The sequence below is a fragment of the Malurus melanocephalus genome, unplaced genomic scaffold, assembly GCF_030028575.1.
Source record: "Malurus melanocephalus ecotype Western Australia unplaced genomic scaffold, MMel_1.1 scaffold_205, whole genome shotgun sequence".
In the NCBI taxonomy this organism is placed as follows: Eukaryota; Metazoa; Chordata; class Aves; order Passeriformes; family Maluridae; genus Malurus; species Malurus melanocephalus.
In genome coordinates, this window is record NW_026623437.1 from 817,290 (window position 1) to 838,073 (window position 20,784).

General features: G+C 47.5%; 1 protein-coding gene across 4 annotated transcripts in view; it reads right to left on the minus strand.

Annotated features, from left to right (window-relative positions):
- The window catches only part of RASGEF1C (RasGEF domain family member 1C), a 72,690-nt gene that overhangs the window by 51,757 nt on the left and 149 nt on the right, over positions 1 to 20,784 (minus strand). Inside the window, exon 1 of one of the 4 annotated variants that reach the window (XM_057373725.1) lies at positions 18,341 to 18,493. The exons of 1 other annotated variant lie outside the window; for it this stretch is intronic. Coding sequence is in view for 1 of the 3 variants with exons in the window: in XM_057373723.1 (XP_057229706.1) it covers positions 5,364 to 5,405 (42 nt within the window). In the remaining 2 variants the exon portion in view is untranslated. Of the gene's footprint in view, positions 1 to 5,363; positions 5,447 to 17,965; positions 18,312 to 18,340; positions 18,494 to 20,784 lie in introns of those variants that run through there. 2 more of the 4 variants (XM_057373726.1, XM_057373723.1) reach the window with 2 other exon arrangements.

Below are 20,784 nucleotides of genomic sequence, written 5' to 3' on the forward strand. Positions count from 1 at the left end.
AGCACCACGAAACTGAAGATAAGGTTGCAGAGGYTGGCAGCACAGTGTGACAAGGAGAGTTAGAATCCTGATGCAAAACAGTGACCAGGAGATGTTACAAGACTCTCAGAACTGAGAATGCAAAAGACATCCAGACTTCAGAGATTCACACTGGAACACTCAACTGATGCTTTTCAAAGCAGTCTACAGGAGTTAAGGCATGTATCTTCCATTAAACTTAATGGAAAATGTTTGTTTAAATCCTCAAGACTGCGCTTGAAAAGACGTATTTCAGATTCATGATCCAGACTGGATGCTTTAATTTTCATTTTTAATATTCACATCTGCATGTAGGCCCCAGGTCAGTAAATCATTTAAATGTGTGTTTCAAAATGCAACAGCCAACAAAGCYACTCATGTGCTCAAAATTTAGTAAACATGTGAATGTCCCATCCAGCAGAGATGGAATTGCTCAGATGGTTCTGTGCTTTGCTGAACTGATGCCTAAABCCTGCAGAGGCTGCCATGAGAAGTTACCATTTTGCCAACAAGTATCACAATTTTACCACCCTKATTCCTATAAATCAAGAGAAAGGCRATGCCAGGGACGTGCTCAGAGATARTYTGGTGTCTTGAAGGCATTTRTTACTYGTGCTYTTTGGATTTCTGATCCACATTTTGGGCTCTCTAACCAGGGATCTGAACTGAGCTGAAAAACTGAACCTGAAAACGTTCAAAATTGGACAYTTTCCAATTATGCCTTTAGTTTTACTGAGCAGCAAGAATCCCAGACTAAGCTTTCTGCATCACATAARCATCTGTTGAGAAGATTACAAGTAAAACACAAAAACCGTCCAAACAGCCAAACCAACACCTTAAAATAACAGTAATGTTGTACAGAACAAACCCTCCTTCCCAGCCAGATTTCAAATACACAAAATACAAATCGCTCTGGCAATTCAAATTATCTTCAGATTTATCTTCCCCTTACCTCTGCAGGACAGCATAGGATGGCCAGGGACGGGAACTGAACACTTGAACTTGAGCTGAAGGCCCAAAGAAGGGTAGGGGGATGTTATGACTTCTGGGGTGAGGCATTTTGGGAAGGATCACCATGAACATTTGGATTGAATCTCCAACTTGGGAACTGAGGTCTCTGAAAGCATGGAAGTATTTGGATCCCATCATCAGCTTCTCACTTACCCCAGTCAGACTAAGGGTCTGACAGTAAATAATCACTACATGCACCCAGCATTTTAGCTTTACAGAGCCAAGCAGCCATTTGTGGCTGCATTTTGAAACTCAGAACCCAACAATAATCATACAAAAGCTCAGCAATTTCCACTTGCAGTCACATCCAAGGTAAGAAATAGGCAAGACAGGATGTTAAACATAATGTGGTGTGACCATGCAGAGAGATCCTGCTCTCCCACTGCTGCCTGTTGCTCTCCTTGCAACAGAGACAGCAACTGGCAGAGAGTGGGATGAGTCTGTTCCATCTGCTGATCCAGCGGAAAATGAAGAGGTAAAAAGCCCTCCAAGGGCTTCCCTGCCCCTTATCCAAACCCAACATTGCCCACAGAATGAGCCCAGGGAGTCTGCTCCTGTCAGCCTCACAACCTGCAAACCTGAGGCAAGGGCAAAGGAGGAGATTTACAGCTCCAAAGGAGGGAAGAGACTCCCTTTGGCATCAGTTCATGGGCAGGGTAAAACCTTCAAGCCACGCTCTCATCGAGCAAGTSGCATCCAGCACATGTGGGGGAGGAGACAAGGCTGTGGGATTTCAGGTCTAGTCAGCACACACAGGTTTGCAGAGTCACACATGAGCAGTGCAGGCAGGGATTGCACATAAAACACAGCACGGGGCTGACAATCCGTGGGGTTCCTCCCCACAGCTGTGCCGAGGCACGCTCAGCCAGGGCACATCTGTACAGCTCTGTACAGCTGTGAGCCTGGACAAACCCTGCCAGGCACGGAGCAGTGCCAGCTTTCACAGCAAACCCCTCCCCACTGCCTGAAGCCCTCCATGTGTTCCTGTGGTTTGGAAGGATGAGCACACATGGGGGAGGCAGGAGGAGCTGGTGCTCAGGGTTGGTGCTGAGGAACGCTCACACAGGGACAGCAGGCTCATGCCTCAGACACAGCAGCTCACAGCTGGACAGCTGCACAAACTCTGGGCTGTGCCTCACTGTCCCCGAGACACTCAGCTGGGCCCCACTGAAACAATCTTTGATCCACTGCACTGGTGCTGCTGCAGGATTCCCTGCAGGATTCCCTGCAGCCCTTTATTCACATTCTCTGGGTAAGGTTATCACCCTGGCACTCCTGCTCCAGGATCCACATCCTCCCAAACATTCACAGACCCTACTCCTACATCACAGTGATACAAGGGCTTACACAAACTGGTACTCGGAGTCACAACATGCCCTGCATAAAGAACAGGGTTTCCTCCAACTCATTTCTGTGTGAACGACAGCTTCATTTTCAGAAAGAGAWGCTCATTTTGATCCTTCTGACTAATTCCACTGATTGGAGCCACCAGTAGATTGCTCTGTGGCTCATTGATTAAGCTCAATGTGAATAATTGCATTACTGRAATAGATTGGCTCAGGCACCRCTGAAGACAAGTCAGAGCAGCCAGRGGTGGCAGGAGCAGYGCACCCACTGCACCAGGGCCACCCTGGCACTGGGAAAACAGGACAAAGTGCCCGTGTGGCTGCACAGAACTGACCTCCAGAAGGTCAGCAGCCTGTCTGCATCTCCCTGTGGCTGTATCTCGCTCCCGAGTGGATGGGCACTCCACGGCGCGGCCCCAGACGTGGATTTAGTATGCATGACGGTGTTCCTGAGGGCAGCGCCTACACCGAGCACAGCTAAACGTGCTGACAAAGGCAAGCCAAGTGACCTGGAAATGACAAAGTGAGGCAAAGCAAGGAGCAAAGATGAGGTGGCTGAGGAGGAATTCTGCACGGTTCTGTCTCCAGAGCCGAGGAGAGGCGAGAGGCGGCGCGGTTCGTCTGGCACTGCTGGGCACCTCTGCTGTGGGCAAAGCTCTGCAGATTGGCAGCCAGAAKATTAATATTTTACCTTGCAGAAGTGGTGGGGGCTACGCGCGGAAGAAAAAAAAAAAATAGCTGATTTAGTTTTTCATCACGTAGAATATTACGTYGAACGGCAGAGACGCAGTGTCCTGAGCGCAGCCCCAGCTTTGGCAGCGAGCACAGAGCTGCCACACAGCTCTGAGCAGCTTAAACTGTAATTCTCAAAGCAAATGCTCCCTTTTTCATAACAAGAAGCAACAGAGAAATTACTTTCAATATGCAGAAGGAATCGTTTGTGAAATCAAAGATGAATTCTTAAAAACTAAAGAGCTACTTTTTATGATAGATGAGCTTTTAAACACCGCATGGGAGAAGAGACTTCCCTTAAATAGGTGCCAGTTAATTAATGAGATTGAGTAAACGAGTGCATTTCCTGCGCAACAAACTGTAGRCTTCCACTTCCAAAGTACATTATGTTAAATTGGACAAAGGCCCATTATTCTGGAATAAAAGATTGCCCACTGGAGGGTTCACACTGAAGTATTCCAAGAATATCATCATCCAGGAATACAAGCAGTGTATTTGCAAGCGGAAACCAAGCAATCCTTAAATATACCAATACCTCCTACAGGAGCAGGGACATTCAAAGATTTAGCACTTAGTAGTAAAAAAGCCACACAGTAGCTCAGGCTGCTGGTTACACAAAAGCTCAGGRGACAGAGGGATGAGCTGCCTCCTGTGACCAGAAGGCTCTCAGGGCAGGTTTATGCTCTGCAGTACAAAGCAATGAGCAGCTCCATACCCTGACCTGCACAGACATCCCATCTCAGACTGTCTCTGCTCCTGGGGCCGCTGTGTGCTTTCATGAGAAGAACCGTGAGGGTTGGTTTGTCTGGAGTTAAGGGAGCATTTGGGCAGGGAGCCCACTGCAGGGTGTGGACAGGACAGGGGCAGCATCCTCAGCACAGAAACCCACGGTGGACTGGGCACCAACAAGAGAGAATGGCTTGGGCAAACAGCAGAGGGGGAGAACATAAATGGACACCTGCTCCCACTTCACTCTGAGCACACAGATGGGGCARCTTTCCATCACAGCCCCCCAGACACCCCAAACCTCCTGAGAGATGGCAAGGGCACCACTAACAAGGTCAAGAGCAGACAGACCAGTCGCCACAGCAGGGTGGTTCAGGTCTCTGCCCAGCTCAATCTGTGACACTCCCAAAGCCACTTYCTCCAAATTCCTCCCAAAATCTTGCCTACAAAAAGCTTTACACCCACGGGGTGCTCGGCCCAGGTGAGGGGATGCTCACCAGTGCTGCCCTCAGAGGCCTCCAAGGTGAGGCATTTGGGATGGACAACATCTTCACCACACACTCGAGGTGGTCACTCCCCAGGCCAGTTTATCATAGCCCTCAGCATTCCGTGTGCTACAGAGAGACAAAGACTATTGCAGTTGTTCTGTGCAATAATAACCACCAACCTTGTCCCCTCAGGAGCATCTCTGAGCACTCTCACTGCAAACAAAGTCAACTCACCAGGACGCCCAACTCTTGACTTTCATTATAGAAAATTATTCACAGCAGAAGTGTCACTTTAGCAGTGTACAATTTCTTGTCATTATAAATATTTTCATATCATGGCTTTCTTTTCCTTATACCTGTGGAGTCTTAGACCACACMGATTCCTTCACCTGTGCAAAGCCTTTCCCAGACACAGGACAGTCCTCAGTTTCTGGAACACAGAGTAAAACTCACAAAGACCCTCTCCAGCCTTTCAGAAAGAAGTATTAATACCTTACAGTGATTTTTCCCATTTCCCAAAATACACTTTCCCACCAGAAGATCCATCTCTGCATACTCTGCACTTTTCAGTATAATCAATATATTGATACAGAAGTGAATGCTTTGCCATACATCTTTTTACTGCTTTAATACCCTGACTTCTCCCTGTGGCTGTTTGGACTAACTCCATTCTAAACCCTTAACTGTATTTCTGTACCAATGATTTCCAATTCAAAGGCTTTGCATTGTCAATTACACACATGCATGCACACACCTACATGTGCATCTTCTGTTAATACTTTAAGCAATACTTGAATCCTTTAATATTCTCTTCAAGGCCTTTTACAATTTTCCCCACAACGCTATTTAGACTAGCAATTAACCCCCCTGAAACATCAYTGCTACCTAATGCTCTTACAACARCGCTCAGAGACAGGACAATGTCACWGAAAWAMAYRTTCACCTTCTCACATGCAGGTACGAAGTCTTGGCTTGTTCAAAACCATGTTTTTGCTACCTTATCTAGGGATGAAAASCCTTAGACATTCACAAGTCTACTTACCCTCCTCTGTTTTGGTAGCTCAGAGCAGGAGTGCTGAGTCATGCAAGGAGAATCATTACTGCAGGAGAAGTGTTTGGCATGGCCAGTGCCATCAGTTAACACCAACAGAGTGACCAGGGCTGCACAGCAGCAGCACAGCTGACACGGTGCCCCTGAGCTCCCAAACGTGCCAGCCCTGAGATGGCAGARCAAGGAGCATCACTTTCCATTTCCAGCCCTGTTTTTGTGCTGCCAACCAGCCCGAGGCACCGACGTGGGCAGCAGATTAACCTGTCACAGACAGGATACGGCTGAAGCCTACCAAGGGCTCATCCTCCCTGCAGCTTGTGCCAAGAGAGCTGGGGAAGCTCCAAAACTGGAGACTGCAGCACCAGGCATTGCTCAAAACCTCCATTTAAATCAGCATTCCAAGAAACTACCTGTGTATCCACGAAATCTCCAGGACCATATTGGTTGTCACCTGTAGGAAACCAGGAGTAGGAGCACCCCATTGACAAGCCCTGCCTGCCCAGGCATTCTTGCTGATGGCAAATGTTTGACCCCAAGTGGATTTTAAATCAAAGTTCACCCTCAGTGTCCAGTTTGGAGAAGCATTTCCTAATGTCCTTTTGTCTATAGGGATTAATGCACATTTCTGRTTAAAAACTGAGATTTTCTTTTTCTGATCAAAGGAATGGGAACTCCTATACTACATAAAAATGACAGAAATCAAAATACACTCTTCCTATTATGAGCATGGAAAAAAGAAAGAGAAACCTTCCTATATAAACAYGATAGAACAGACACTCAAATCACATACTAAGCATTTTTCAGTGGTATGGAAAAGAAAAGAAATACAAAATGTGAAGTTAATATTCCTCCTGGAATGAGATTAAAGATACTATTTTACGCCCTRCTTGAAACATCATAGTAATTTTCATCTGCACTAATAAAAATAAATCAGCAGCTGATCTTCCATGCATTACAATTACCATTTCATGCAAGAGTCACAATGCTTCTGAGATGCATTTGCCCTTTRGAACTCCTGCCACAAATAGAGCTGAATTCAGGGAATGCCGAGTGCACAAATTTATTACATCAATTCTTTGAGGACACTGTCATGTAGAAAATGCAATGTGAGCAGCTGGAGAAAACCATCCAGAGAAAAGCACCCAGCCCTGAGTAAAGACTTCTAAGAGGAGAATAATGAGAACTGAGGAACTGAAATAAAAGTAATCATCTTGCATGACACCAACTGTTGGGTGACCAGCAGAGCCCTGTTTGGAGCACACTCCTCACCCAGACAGGAATTAATGAATTTCGAGCAGCCCCCCTGCCTGCAGCTCAGCCTCTCGCAAAGATGCTCATTTGCAGAGCAGGACACAACTTGCWGTTCGACAGGAGAAGTTCAATATTCATTAACCAAAGGAGCCCCCACTCRGTGCTGCTGCTGCCTGCAGTACAAATCACCCACCCACGGGTTTTATCAACCCCATCACTCACTGCCCTGGGAACGCTGAGCCTCGAATGCACCAACACCCCCAGACCTCAGCTGGGGCATTTGCACAGCCAGAGCCCAAAGCTGGGGAGCTGCAATCACTTTTTGAGCAATTCAAATAGAAAACGCTGGAAAGACAAAAGGTTTAATCGCAAATTTGCATATAGCAACTTATCCTCGCAACAGTTCACTCCTGAAAAAAAAGAGTTTCATGAAAAGGGAGAATTGAAGCAGGCAGCTGCACATTGGGAGATTTACTCCAAACCCTCCCAGGAAGCCTGAGGAAGCTTGCAAGCACACGCTTTTCTTTTACAGCCCAGGACAGTAATACATTCAACTGTGCTAAAGCAAAAGTGTCAGGCACAGAGATTTAAGGAGATAATACAGTGAAGGCTCAGGGACTAGATAAAATCATAAAAAGATGCAGGCAAAAGCTGCTTCTCGCTCTTTACTATCAGCTGTCCCTGTTGTATTGGATGGGGAAGGCAGAGCACAACAGCTTCAGCAGGAAGGGTGACTGGGGTGACCTTCTCAACTGCCCACAGCACATTCTGCTGACCCAAATCCAAACCCAGCTTGTCCCTGAGCACCCTTGCTCTTCTGGTTTACAAAAACCAGCTCTGGTCACCAGTGCAAACATCTGCACCAGGTGTAGAGGCACCAGAARCAGAGGGGCTCAATCTGCTCCAGCCAGCACGGTCAGGTGGAAGAATAATCTTTCTGAAGAGGCTGACCACAACCTTCCATTCTTCAGTGTCTAGAGAGCCCTGCAGCTTGGCAACACAGAGAGTATCCAACAAGCTCAGTAAAGACAGGGCTAAGAAATGTTAAGGTTGGAGACCCAATAGCACATAAAAGCTGTCAAAAAATACTCCWAACCAACCACCCTGCTTTCAAATCTCTGGAAGCCACACAGAAAAGGTCTYCATGGCCATCTGCTGGGTGCCTGTAAGCACTGGGTCCCACAGGTCACACTGGCAAGGCCAGCACGCTGGAGAGCCCCAGAGCATCCTTCCAGCAGCACATGGGCTGAACATCCCACAGTGCTGGTGACACCTGGCCATGCACATCCATCTCTGCTGTGACTTGGAAACACAGACAGGATATCTCATCAGGACACAGCTTTGCCAAAAAGGTTTGTCACTGCCTTCCAAATAACTCACRCGAATGTCTTGGCGTTTTTCAAGCGGTGCCATGAAAGTGGGGCTGCACACGCCAGAAACAATGACATATTTCACTAATACATTCCAGGAGCAAAGTATTTATACRGGCCTTCATTATTTTTTATGAAAGGTAAAAGCCCCCCTCGGGGAAATGGTGACTTGGGCTGACAGCATCTTTGTTTTTAGGAAAAAAACCGCCAGTGGGGGAGGAGGGTCAGAGGCTATGCAAATCTAACGCATGGGTACAAATTCCTCSGGTCCTGTTGCAGGGAAAAAAAACACAAACATTCTCCTCTTCCCATGATTTTGTTGCCATTCGTGTTATAGGCTGGTCTTAATAAACTTGTTACTTAACACAGGAATTAGTAGAAATAAAAAGATATAAATAAAATACAGGTATTGCCTCTAATGAAGTCTTCTTAGTTGTTAGTTTACTAGTTGGGGTGGAACAATTTTGTCAYGATTCAACTGTTGAGGAACAATTGAGTAGAATTCAGCTTTAATTCCTTCCTGATCTCCTGACAAAAGCCAATACATTCCAACTCGTGTTGGAAACACAAACACTAATCAGAGCAATGTGACATTAGCACGTTGTCTCAGCAGGTGAAAARCCAGGCTGGGATGGTACCGAAACTTCAAATCTTAAGCTTTAACTGCTGCCAGCAGTGACGCCCTGGGGCAGGAACAGAGCCAGGTTTGTGTGGTATTTGCCTGCCCTCCCGAGGAAGGACAAAGGCACAGGATGGCTCTAAGGATGAGACTCGATGGACCAATCTGGATTTTAGGGTGCCAGCACTCAAAACTTACGCTCTGATCCGTCCCACAGCAGCCGCTGGACGTGTCCCATACTCTCACTGTCCCTGTTCACAAGTGGAAATCAGCCTGTGTCCAGCAGGGAAGGACACCTTGAAAAATGCACTAATTATCACCAGACACCCCGCCCAGCAAGCAAGAAAATAAAGGCCATTTATTTGYCCACCCAGTTATAAAACTACTACCAGAAAACTCCGCAAATCAAGACCCTGGAATCTGATTCAATTAAATCAATGAGAATTTTATCATTAATTCACCAGAAAGCTCAAAGCTAACAGGAAATTGTTTGTATCGAGTTCAAACTCCTTGCACTCCTTGCACGGAGCTGCCTATGGAACAGCCCAGCTGCACCTCTGCCGCTCCATTTGTCATCTCAATGCACCATTTGTTCCCCCGAACACAGATCATATTGCACAAAGCACTTGTCATGCGTCTTCCAGTCCCTACCATCTCAAGCACTTTACACATTCCTCTCCACACGTGCTCATAAAAATCACTTGCCATAAGAGCTTTTAAATGGGGCTTGTCAAAACATCGAGATGGAAGGTGTGCGGGACAGAACCTCCGATTTCTCGTGSTATTTGCTGAAACACCCAAACACACAGTCTGGTACATCAGGCTTTTCTTTCCTCAGCATACCGCTGAGATATTTGGATATGGCTCGTGAAGAAAATTCCCTGGAAGGGGAGGGAGACACAACAATCTTAAAAGGAAACTTCACCCATGTAGAAGCCTACGAAAAGCAAAACCTGGATACCTGTAACAGAAATGACCAGAAAGTGATTTCAGGCAGTTTGGAAATACCGTTGATACTGGTTGAACACCTTTAGAATACAAATATTCAGCAGGCTATTTACAATCCAAGGCGAAAAAGTTTCCACTTTCCCCAACCCACAGCAGAGTATAGTCTGTTCTCAATGAGGAACATAAATTTTGAGCAACTCCCATAGACATGAAGAAATCACTGGCTTTGTCTCAATTTAACTGATTTCAGGAAACTTAAAGAAGCGATACTCAAGACGAGGGCTCTCAATCTCAAAGACACTCAAACCCTGCCAGACCTGCTATTGTGTAGACAGCAATTGCTGATTTATTGACTGCAAAGTGCTGTGGATCAAGCCTTAGCATTTGCAAGTATCTCTCCTGGAATTGGCCTTTAATGGCCCCATTCAACTCCAATTAGCGAGAAAGGAACAACGCCCATCTTCTTCAATGGAGTTGGATGAAGTTGTATTAATTAACAGCTGATCTGGAAAAAATAAAACATTTGGACCAACTGGTCTTACTACTAAGATATTCTACAGACATTTTATCTGGTGTGAAAACTTCAAATCTAGGGCTAAGCCCAAGAAATTGCAGTAGTTTCRGATTAAAAAGGAAGGTGTTGAGAAGTGGAAATGCACCTCTCATTCTCTTGGGTGCAATTCAGAAGTAACCCTGGCGAAACCAGGGCAGCTCCAGGAACATAAATAGGAAGTGACAGGGAAATCCAGCCTGCTATTCACATCACATATTCCATGGTTCTTTCTATTTCACAGTAATACACCGAGTTAAGCTGCTTATTAGATGGGCACATTCTCCTAACCGCAGCCAGGCTTGTATGTTATGTCGGGCTTGCCATCAGTGCTGACCGCCCTTTAATCATAATTCTGCTGTCATTTGTGGTTCCACTTCAGAAGATCCTTGCTCTAATACACGAATGGGATCGCTGTTAGCACTGCCACAGCCCCGAAGAGAGGCGTGTGAGGAATGCCACGAGAGGGACTCCTCCTAACCATCCCTATTTATACAATCCTCTTGCACATTTTCCTAACAATCTACACYTTCTTACTTCTGTTGGCCTACAGGATGCCGTGGCACATGCTTCCAGCACTCCCATTAGCAAATAATGACTTTCCTAAAATKACCTAATAACAGCTAATAACTGCTATAAAGCATAAAAAGTCTGTGGTACAGAAGGTCTTTTACGGAATGAAGAAAAAAACCGCCAATTTTTATTAGCAGAATCGCTWATGAACACATGGTCCTCATGTGATCGATTTACTTTTAGGAAATGCCTGGTATCAGATAATGAAATTACCCCACAAAACAAAAACAACCCCCAAACCAGCACTTTGAAAAAGCACGCTGCAGTCTGGCAGCTCATGAATGAAACACTCCGTAGGTGTTTGTGTGCATTTATAATTTACTACAGMACATTAAGAAATAAGACAACTGCAAACGACAAGCTGATGTTCTCCCAGCTGTGTACACAACGCAATGATCCCTTCCACCGGGGCTCAGCCAGCTCCACCAGCACCYTCCCAGCTGGAAGGGAGGCAGACAGAAGGACCCAAAGGATCCAAGTCAGTTCCAGCAACAGAATAACGAATGGCAGCAACTCTACCTTAATAAATAAATAATAAGTAATAAAGTTCTGAATCAATATGCACTGAAAGGCTGTTTAGAGTGTGCACATGCCAGGAGCAGGAGCACAAATCCCATCCCCAATGCAGAAGAGSATCACACCTGCTCCAGACTTTGCTTTCATCCTGTATCCCAAACTTGTATAAAATGCACAGAGACAGATATCTGTACATGGCAGCTCATGCAGGACCTTTAATGGCCCCTCTGGAACAAAGCACCAAACTCAGCCAGTCMCACACTCAGCTTAACACATGCTCCCAGCTCAGAAAACAATCTCCAGGTGCAGTTTTCAKCATGTAACTAATCCTATGAAACACAGCAAGACAGGCTTTTCTTTATGTCCTCACTGGGAGAAGCATCAATGCAAGTGTACAGAAGTGCCCCACAGGATAATTTCTACAGCACGTTCACCTGATCTTGATCTTTCAATCTGAATTTCTCTACTGGTCCCACTGTTGCAGTTGCACCTGTAACCCTGGTGAATTATTCCAAACTGGGTCATCCCAATGGTTGAATCCTAAGTGACCCCAAATCCTTTCTGCACACAGGAGGCTCTGCAGAGTTTCAGCTTCATGAACATGTTGACAGACTTGAGCGAAGTGATGGAAAAGATTGAAGATCTCAACAGCCATCTTTTCTGTCTGCAGAGCCACTGGCTACACACAGCATCTTGTCTGTGTTCCAGTTTCWGTACAGCTGAAATCTCCTGGCAGTGATGCAGGGACAGCCAACGATGCCCTGATGCTTTCAGAGGGCACCTTCTCCAGTCCACAGGGCACAGCAGGAGGCTGTCTGAAGACATTCCTGAAGCCTGTTCTCCTGCCCAACTTCCATCCCCCTGCACGATCCTCATTCCCACACCCTGTCCGAGCTCCAGCCCTGCAGAAAGCCTTTYGCCAGCACCGAGGTGGAACACCCCAACTTCCTGCACTTGTGGCTTTCTCTTCTATTTGTTTAAAGCCGTGGAAGGTGTGTGGAACGTGATCCCTGAGCCAGGTGACCGGGCTGTACACGGTGGAGGATGTTTATACACACACATTGGAACAGCCTCCACGTACACGTTCAAAATTGCTGTAATCAGGAAATGAGCCACGAAATGTGTAAGCGGCGGCACATTAATAATCTGTTTTATAGCTTAAATTAGAATCTTTGGAATTTCACAGCCAGACACTTTTAAATAGGTCAAAAATGCAGTAATCACACTTAATGATCACACTGTGATGTGCACCGCATCAGAGCTGGGAGTGAGGAAACCTGAGCAGAATGGATATGAACCACTGGCACACTCAAATAAGCATTTAACGAACCTCGGGAACAAAACACACAACCCAGACACCAAGTTTTTTATCTTTTGAWCCTGCTCTTCAGAAACGAGGTGTGAGATTCCAGGTGATCAGAGACAACAAATGCTGTTCTCTGTGTTTTCTTTTTAGTTGGCACTGCAGATTAGCAAAGGATTTGACCACTGACAAGCAGTGAGAATTTAGTGATGTTGACAAAGCCTTCCCCATCTGAGAAACACGGTTTGCTGTCCTACCTGCCCACGCACATGTCACCCCAGTACACAGACTTAAAACACATCCCTGRGTATCAGCATTTGGGTTTCTTTTAAAGAAAAGAACGAGAATCCACGAATCGATCTCAGTAATCCTTCAGTCACAGAAACCCTTCACAATTTTTCTAAGTTTAGACTCATGCTCACGYTCTCTCTACACCAGCTTGATTTTGGGTACAATAAACCAGATGGAAAAATTGAGCAAAAAATGAGAGTTTCAGCAAAAGAGGCAGCCATTGACTAATTAATCCTGTCCTGTCAAGCTACTAAGGCATAACCAAAAACGTAAACTGAAAAAAAAAAAACCAACTATATTCTGTGAAAACAAAGTCAATGTTTGTCTACTGCGAAAGTACAAAGTCAGCAGGGGAGACTGCTTGGAAGCTTGTAAGAAAGCAGTAGAGAAATGTTTTTTTGGTTTCTTTTTTCCTCCAGTCAAACTTGGCTTCTTCTAAAAAACAAAGCAAGGCAAAAGATGAAAGGCCCTCTCTTCTGAAGCCAAAGATGAAGAATACAAAGAATATTAATGACTAACAAGTCTGTCTGTAAATGCCATGAGCTTAGCTGGAATAGGGACTAAAAGGAAGAACAGTACTGCTATTAACTAATAAGTTTCTGATCTAACGAGCAGTGATGAAGGCTGATTGGGTCATTTATGGAAGGGAAYATTAGTTCAGAAGAACACAGGTTCCTTACAGAGGATAAAAGGAAAGAAGGAAAGATGCCATTATATATATGCAAAAGCTTAGGATGGTTCATTCACCCAGCCACACAAAGGTAGACAATTCCCAATTAGGGCTTGTCTGTCCCTCATGTTTGTGTGTGCAGGTATGGCAGATGGCTCTCTTGTGGAAAACTTGAGAATTGGGGCAAATTTGTCACTTGCCTTATATAACAAAACACTGGATTTGATGAATTGCATTTTGTAAAGGAAAAATTCAAAGCACGCAGAAGCAGCCACCACAGCTTCCCAATGCCCTGGTGTCCTGCAGGGTCCAGGACAGTCATAGTGACCAGGAGCACAGCCCTGCCAGATCAGTGCAAAGCCCATTCTTCCCCGTTTGAAGTTTCCCCATTCTCCTTTGAGAAATTCTTCTAATTTAAGCAAGTGAAACACAATAAAACSAGGAAGAAGGAAAAAGAACCACCTCGGAGCCAAAAGTGACACCACGCCAACTTCAGATTTGGAAACTGATTCATTTGCCAGCTCATAGGCACACACACCTAGCGTGTCTATATTTATAYGCATGGACTCAGGCTCCCTGCTCTGTTGAGGCACTCTGAGTATTTTTAAATCACCCAGAAATCAAGAATCACCGTACTGAGAGAAGATGGAAAAATTCCCYTTTCTCTAAGCCCAGATTAGAGGGATCTTGACGCATCAGCTCTGCCCGTAGCATCCAGCAAGGCTGAGAGCCAGCACGGACACACAATTTGCTCTGAGATTCCTTCCCTTAACAGGCCACTGCTCGCTCCTGCAGTCAGGCTGTATTTTGCACTGCAGGCRGTGTGAGAAGGCTCTGTGTCAGGATGGAGGTCTGGGAAGCATTTAGACAGTGTGAAAAACGACAATGTGGAACCCAGCACCGTCAGAGAGCTGTGCTGCTGCCCCTCCTGGGCTGGGAATTCAAAGCTCCGTGTTCAATGCCCAACTTTGTCCACAACCCGAGCCCCCTCAGCATCCCCTTATGGAAAAGGGGGATAACAAACACATCTCAGCAGCATCACAAGGGTTTGTTAATGCTTGTAAGCACTTTGTAGATAAGGAACATCAAGACAGCAGTTAGCAGAGGGATTTGGGGCACAGACAGACATAAATCCGAAGCACTCRTATCCTATATTCCTTTTAGACAAGCACAGCAGCAGATCAGCTCCCTGCATTTAGTGGTTGTGGGCTCCATCCTCTCAACAGACTGAGCACTCTGCCTTTGATCCAAAAAAATGAGTCTGTGGAGAATATTCACATGTTTAATGTTAATCATATGCTTAAATCCTCTGAATCTATAAAGAGGGTAAAAGAGAAAAGTGTTCCCCAGCTCCAAAACAAACACAAATTCCCAGAAGTTATATTTAGGACATGAGCAAACATTTGGCCGGGAAAGGAAAGGCCTTCACTGTGCACCTGCTAAGCTTCTGCATCCCTGAGGAAACCTGCAGGTGGGGAAAGTGTCCAGAGTGAGTTTGCTTAGACAAAACCTTTCTAAAATAACCAGCGTGGTGATATTTGAAAGAAGCACCCCAGAGCATGTGACCTACTATTCTTAGACAGGCAGAGCAGTCTTTGAGCAAGGAAATCAGAAAACAGAATAAATGAAGTTTATTAAGAAATTCACCACACAGATTTGTACTTCTGACTGGGAATTTGTAGTTGCAAATGAATACATTCATTTATTAATTATCTGCTGTGAGAGAAGAGGCCTCCCTCAGAGGACAGCCAATGCCACCACTCCTCACAAATTTCATGTGACATTAGCAGCACCTAGAAAGCATCTTCTCATAGCTCTGCATCTGAGCAAAAGGCAAYGGATCCTCCTTACAGCCTTGTTCATTTTCAGCACAGAGCTCCTCTCTCATCCTCACTATCTGAAACATCTGACTCAATTTTCATCCTGCTCAACTCCTGGGCTAACTAATGGTTTGGGGCTACCAGTCTCCTGAATCAGCTGGCCAGAGTGTCCAGCAGTCTCTGCTCTGGCACCAACCCCACCTCCATCCAGGCCATCCTGAGTCCTTTCCTGCAGAGGGATCATGGTCAGGGAGTGAGGGSACAGCTCCTCCAGCTCAGGTGAGCTCAGCAGAGCAGGAGCAGGGCCCTGCAGCACTGGGATGGAGCAGCCCCAGACATCCTGCAGAGCTGAGCACTTCCAGCTACACCCACAGCGTGGACACAGCCCTGACCAGACGAGCATCTGCGGCACAAACACAGAGCTGCTTCCAGAGATGATTTTCCCAACCCTGTTAAACAAGCATGTGTAGCAAGAAAAGCCTCAGGCAACCAAAGGGCCACTATGCAGAGCTTCATTGCTGTAGCAGAGCCGTAAACATTACCCAGCTTACTCACAGCAACATTTTACCAGCGACTGAAAAGGACAAATCACTCTCTCACCAGCGTAAATTGGCCACGAAGTTAAATAAGGCTGCTAATTATTTCTAAGGGTTTTTAAAGAATCCTTTAGGATTACTGTCCTMTAATTCGATTAAATAATGCTATAAATCTTTTCAACTAAACATCATTAGGTGAAGTTGACTTGATGGTATAAAAGAACCATTTTCTTAACTAATAGCTTTTTGAGAAGTGTGCTGTGTTTTATCACACAGCACTTTTACCTCAGTAAACCAGAGGGAGCTGTACTAGTCACACCTTATAAAGGGTTAACAAGGTGTTTATCTTCCTTGTTTGGCTGAATTAGAACTACACAAAATGCCCTGACTGAAAGGAGGCAGAACATACCCCTGCCTTCACCTGCTGTAAACCAAGTAGCACGAGGGGTGGAATTACATTGGTAGGCGAGGCTGTAAGAAGTCCAAGGGAAGTTAAGACACCACTAGGAATCCTGGTTGTATTTCTCCATCTCCTTTGCAAGACACTTTGCTGTCCCAAGGTTCATGAACACTACAAAAAAMCACGAAGTTCACTGCTGTGGCAGCTTACCAGCACGACCTGGCAGACCCCAGCACTGGGGAAACCCTCTGGAGAGGACTGAAAGCCCCAGAGGACACCTCCAGGACTTTCTAGGAAGAAGCACTGTCTCCTATGATGGGATGAGCCACAAGGCATCACTCTGAGCCTGTGCAGTGTAGAGCATCTCTCTCAATAATCTCAGATCTCTTAGACACCTCTGGTGCCTTTGCTTTGTTCAGGGCCTCCATTAACATCACCCAGGATTTCATTACCAGGCACTTTCCCCTGGCTGGAGCCTTGACTCTTCCCTGGCTCTATTGCTGCTTTGTTGAAATGTATAAACAGCCAGAGGGTAACACAGAAATGCATTCCCCACCCTCACTCCCCATCCCAGACATCCTCCAYCCCACACAGGCAGCCCACTCCTTCTCCCATCCCCAAAACAGGTGAGGTTAAGAGAGTCCTGAGAAGCAGAGCAGCACCAAGGGGCACTTTCAGCGCTGAGGAGGGCAGACACCTCCAGGCACAAGGTGCCAGCGGCTGCACCACAGAGCACAGGGATGCCACAGCAAGAACCTGGGCAAGGACTGCTGGAATACACAGCTTTTCAGCTACATTGACTTGAGAACAATAATTAAATTCCAGTCTAATTTCCTTGTGATCTACAGCTCTAACTTGCGAGTGACTCCCATTAAGTCAAATCCCAACTGTGGTATCACTCTGGATTTTTGCATTAAATAAGGAGCCCAGGAAGCTACTAAAACAATGACAATCTTTTTATCTGGAAAATASCTGCCCAGGAAATGTCTCCTGTGAAACACAAATGTCAGTATTTTAGGTTTCAGTAGCATCATAAGATGTGCCATCACCACCCTACTCAACACATGGGCAGAGACCATCRAGTCTAGAGAATACAATCAAAACATAAATGGTTCCTCCTCTACACTTCTCTTTTTCCTCTTCATCTCCCAGTGTTTCATGCTGTGCCAGGGGGAGCAGTGCCCAGTGCAGGTCCTCAAACAAGCCACCAAAACACCCAAGGCTATGGGATGTCATCCAGGAATACCCTGGGTATTAAAGGCACCACGGACTGTCGAGGGCTGTGCAGCTGCTGCCCTGTGCTGGTAATTGGGTACCGCGGACACGCTCCCGCCSTAAGCACATCTTTGACATAACACAGCATGACAATTTTTTCAGAGTCACAGAAATGCAGAGCATACAAATAAACCTGAATGCTGAAACCATTTCATTGTTCATAAGAATATGCACATTGCACCTGTTMCGACCAAGGGCACTGTCTGCGCCTTGGAACTGATTATTTCAGCCTCTAACAAGCCTGTCTGTCTCGAAAGACTGTTAAACTCCAGGAGTTAATAAAACACCACAAAATTATTTTATAAAAAGAAATCATTACTAAATATACAGAGAAAGATCTTTAAATGCAAGGTAAAGGAAACAATCCACAAACTGACATTTTTCTCTCGGCTTCTCACAACCGCCAAGTCAATTTAAATCAAATTTAGCTGAAACAAAATAACTCCAAAATTGATATTGGTAAAGTCCTACCCTGAAACAAACGTTCGGGAGCCCAAGTGCACCCTCAGCCCGGGACTCCCGATGGGAAGGAAGGCAGGACGCTGTCGCGGCAGGAGCGGGGAGCGCTCCCCCAAACCCCGTCCCGGCGGGAGGGAGCAGCCGGTGGCGGCGGCGCTTCTGCAGCCCCGAGGGGAMCCGCAGCCGCCGCAGGGAGCAGGTGGCACAGCCGGTCCCCGCAGCCGAGCCCAGCCCCGGCACCACCGCCAGCACGCGTGGGGAGCCGGGCCGGGGGTGGATTTTGGGCGGAGGGAAGGAGACGGCGGAGCGCAGGAGAGGAGCGGCAGCCGCGGCTGCGGCAGCGCGGGGCGGGGAGGGCACGGCACCGGCACCGGCACCGGCACTCACCGAGCTACGCGCGGCTGCTGCTGCTGCTGCTGCTGCCCCCGCTGCCGTCCATGGGGGCGGCGGCGGGACCGGAGCCCGCTGCGGGCCAGAGCCGCCCCACGATCCGCCGCATCTGCCCGGCGCCGCCGCCGCCGCGGAGGAGGAGGATGAGGAGGAGGAGGAGGAAGAGCGGAGCGCGCCGCCCCGGAGCCCCGCGCAGCCCGGCCGCAGAGCGCCGCCTGCCCGCCGCGCCGGGATGGGATGGGATGGAAGGGATGGAGGGATGGGCTCCCGGAGGAGCAGGGGGGCCCGGCCGCGGGGGCAGGTGCAGCCGCCCGGGGCGGGGGGCGGCGCGGAGCCGGAGCGGGCGCGGCCCCGGGGCGGTGCAGCTGCCGGAGCGCGGAACGGGGGGCGAGGAGCGGCTGCAAGCGCCTGTGCACAACGTGGCCAGGCGCGAATCTGCCCCGCGAGGGCTTTTAATGAAGTACAGATGTTCCCTAATATAATTATATGGTCCTCTCCCCGATAATTGGCTTTGGCAGCCGCGCCGATCGAATCCCCCCGTGCGGCTGCCGTGCGCTCTCCSCGCCGGCACCGCCCCGACACCGCTCCCGGGCTCTGCCCTGGGRACCCCCGGCTGCAGGGGCACCCTGCACGGCCAGGGCCCACTCCTGAGAGCCCCGACTTCAGAGACCTGCGATTTCAATCGAAGCTTTTGGCTCGCAGCCGGTAAAGATTGAGGGGCAACGTTTATTTAGTTATTTCTTAAAGTGCATTTCCTTAGAAAGCATGGGCATGCTTTTCACCCGGGAGGATGAAACACCGTGGTTGTAGGACTGAAAGGTCACTGCACACGTTGGGGAAGGACTTTGCTGTTGAACAGGGGCACAGCACTGCTTTGGGATGGCAGCAGAGGATGTTCCGGCTGGCTGAGCAGGACCAGCACCCTCCCTGTGCAGCTCCCTTGCTGTACCTGTGCTCTCAGCCAGCCAGGTGAGCTGCAGATGGTTAAAACACCCCGGTTCTCCCCAGCTTAGTTTGTCTTTAGGGAAATTGCCAATGAGGACACGCTAACACAAGCCAGATGTGTGGGTGTTTTGTGCATCTCTGTGGGGAAAATGGATCAAGCCCACAAATTCATCTTGCAGAGGACAAGCAGCCAACACGAGGTAATGATTTCTAGTCACTACAGGCCCCAGACCACACTGCTTTCACCCGATGACTCAAAGCTGAAACCCAGCCATGCCATTCCTGCTGACACCTGGACACTCTGAGGTGTGTAAACACTTCAGATAAGCAGGATTAGGGAATTCTTTCAGCCCAGGGTTGCAGAGGGGAGCCGCAGAGAGCTGACGCACCTCTCTCATGTGTCAGCTCGGGCAGTGTCTGAGGGGATGGGCAGTCCTCTGTGTTAATTCAAAATGTAGGTTGGAAGTCAGCTCCCCCATCCCAAAAGGGAGCRCGTCCTGCCCACTGCTCTTGCCCAGTCCAGGGTCTTGACCACCAGCTCTTACCAATTTAAGTGAAGGCAAGGGGCTACAGCTCTTTCAAACAATTACCAAGTTCTCAGCACTTTCAAGCCCACAAAAACAGTCATGCTCCCCTTTTATATTAACCAGTGCTACCAAGGTGAACTGAGAATCATTTTGTACCTCTGGAAAGGGTGAAGGGGTGGCTCTGCCCAGAGACTGGAGCAACATCAGCATGAATCCTGTTCTCAGCATGAGGAACTCTGCCTTTGACTCAGCAGGAGCAGTAAAACCCTCCTTGTTTTCACACCTGTGCTCTGTGGATTTTTGAGGGACCAAAGCAGATGGGGTTTCACAGGCTGGGCAGGACATGGAGCATCCTTGGTTTGCCTTCAGAGGGCCCTCTCTAGGGTTTTGCTCACCCTCTAATGCCCCATGGCTGCTCAGAAGATGGAGAATCCAACACAATCACAGAAATATAAGTGATTCTTTGYCTTTCAGCCACTATTTCCATGTGTCTGCGTTTGGTTCTTGATTCAGTTCTGATCCCCAGAGGGTGAAGGTGTGGGGAAGGTGAGGTGTCAAGAGTGTATTCCCTGAGCACAGATGGCTCTGCAGTGGGTGTCTTAGGAGGCAGGATGGGGATGAACAAAGACTATCTATCTCTTCCTCCCGTTTCATTTCAGCCATAGTAGAATCTTAGAAGGATATAAATATAGAAGACATGAGGGAAGCACAAAAGCAATTCAACCTGGAATGACATGGCTTGAAACAGGGCAAGCAAACTGACAGACTGACTCTGCAATTTCTTTTTTAAAAAACAGCCCATCATATTTACAGGCTCTCACTTGGACTTCCCAATCTTCCTTWAAAACCAACACAGAAATTACTTCAGAGAACTGCGTGGTTTGGTTTTCCCTCAAGGGCAGGAGAACATTCACCTGAAATGGGGGAGCTCTCCAGCCTGAGGGCTCTCTAGTGAAGGTACAAGCAGAC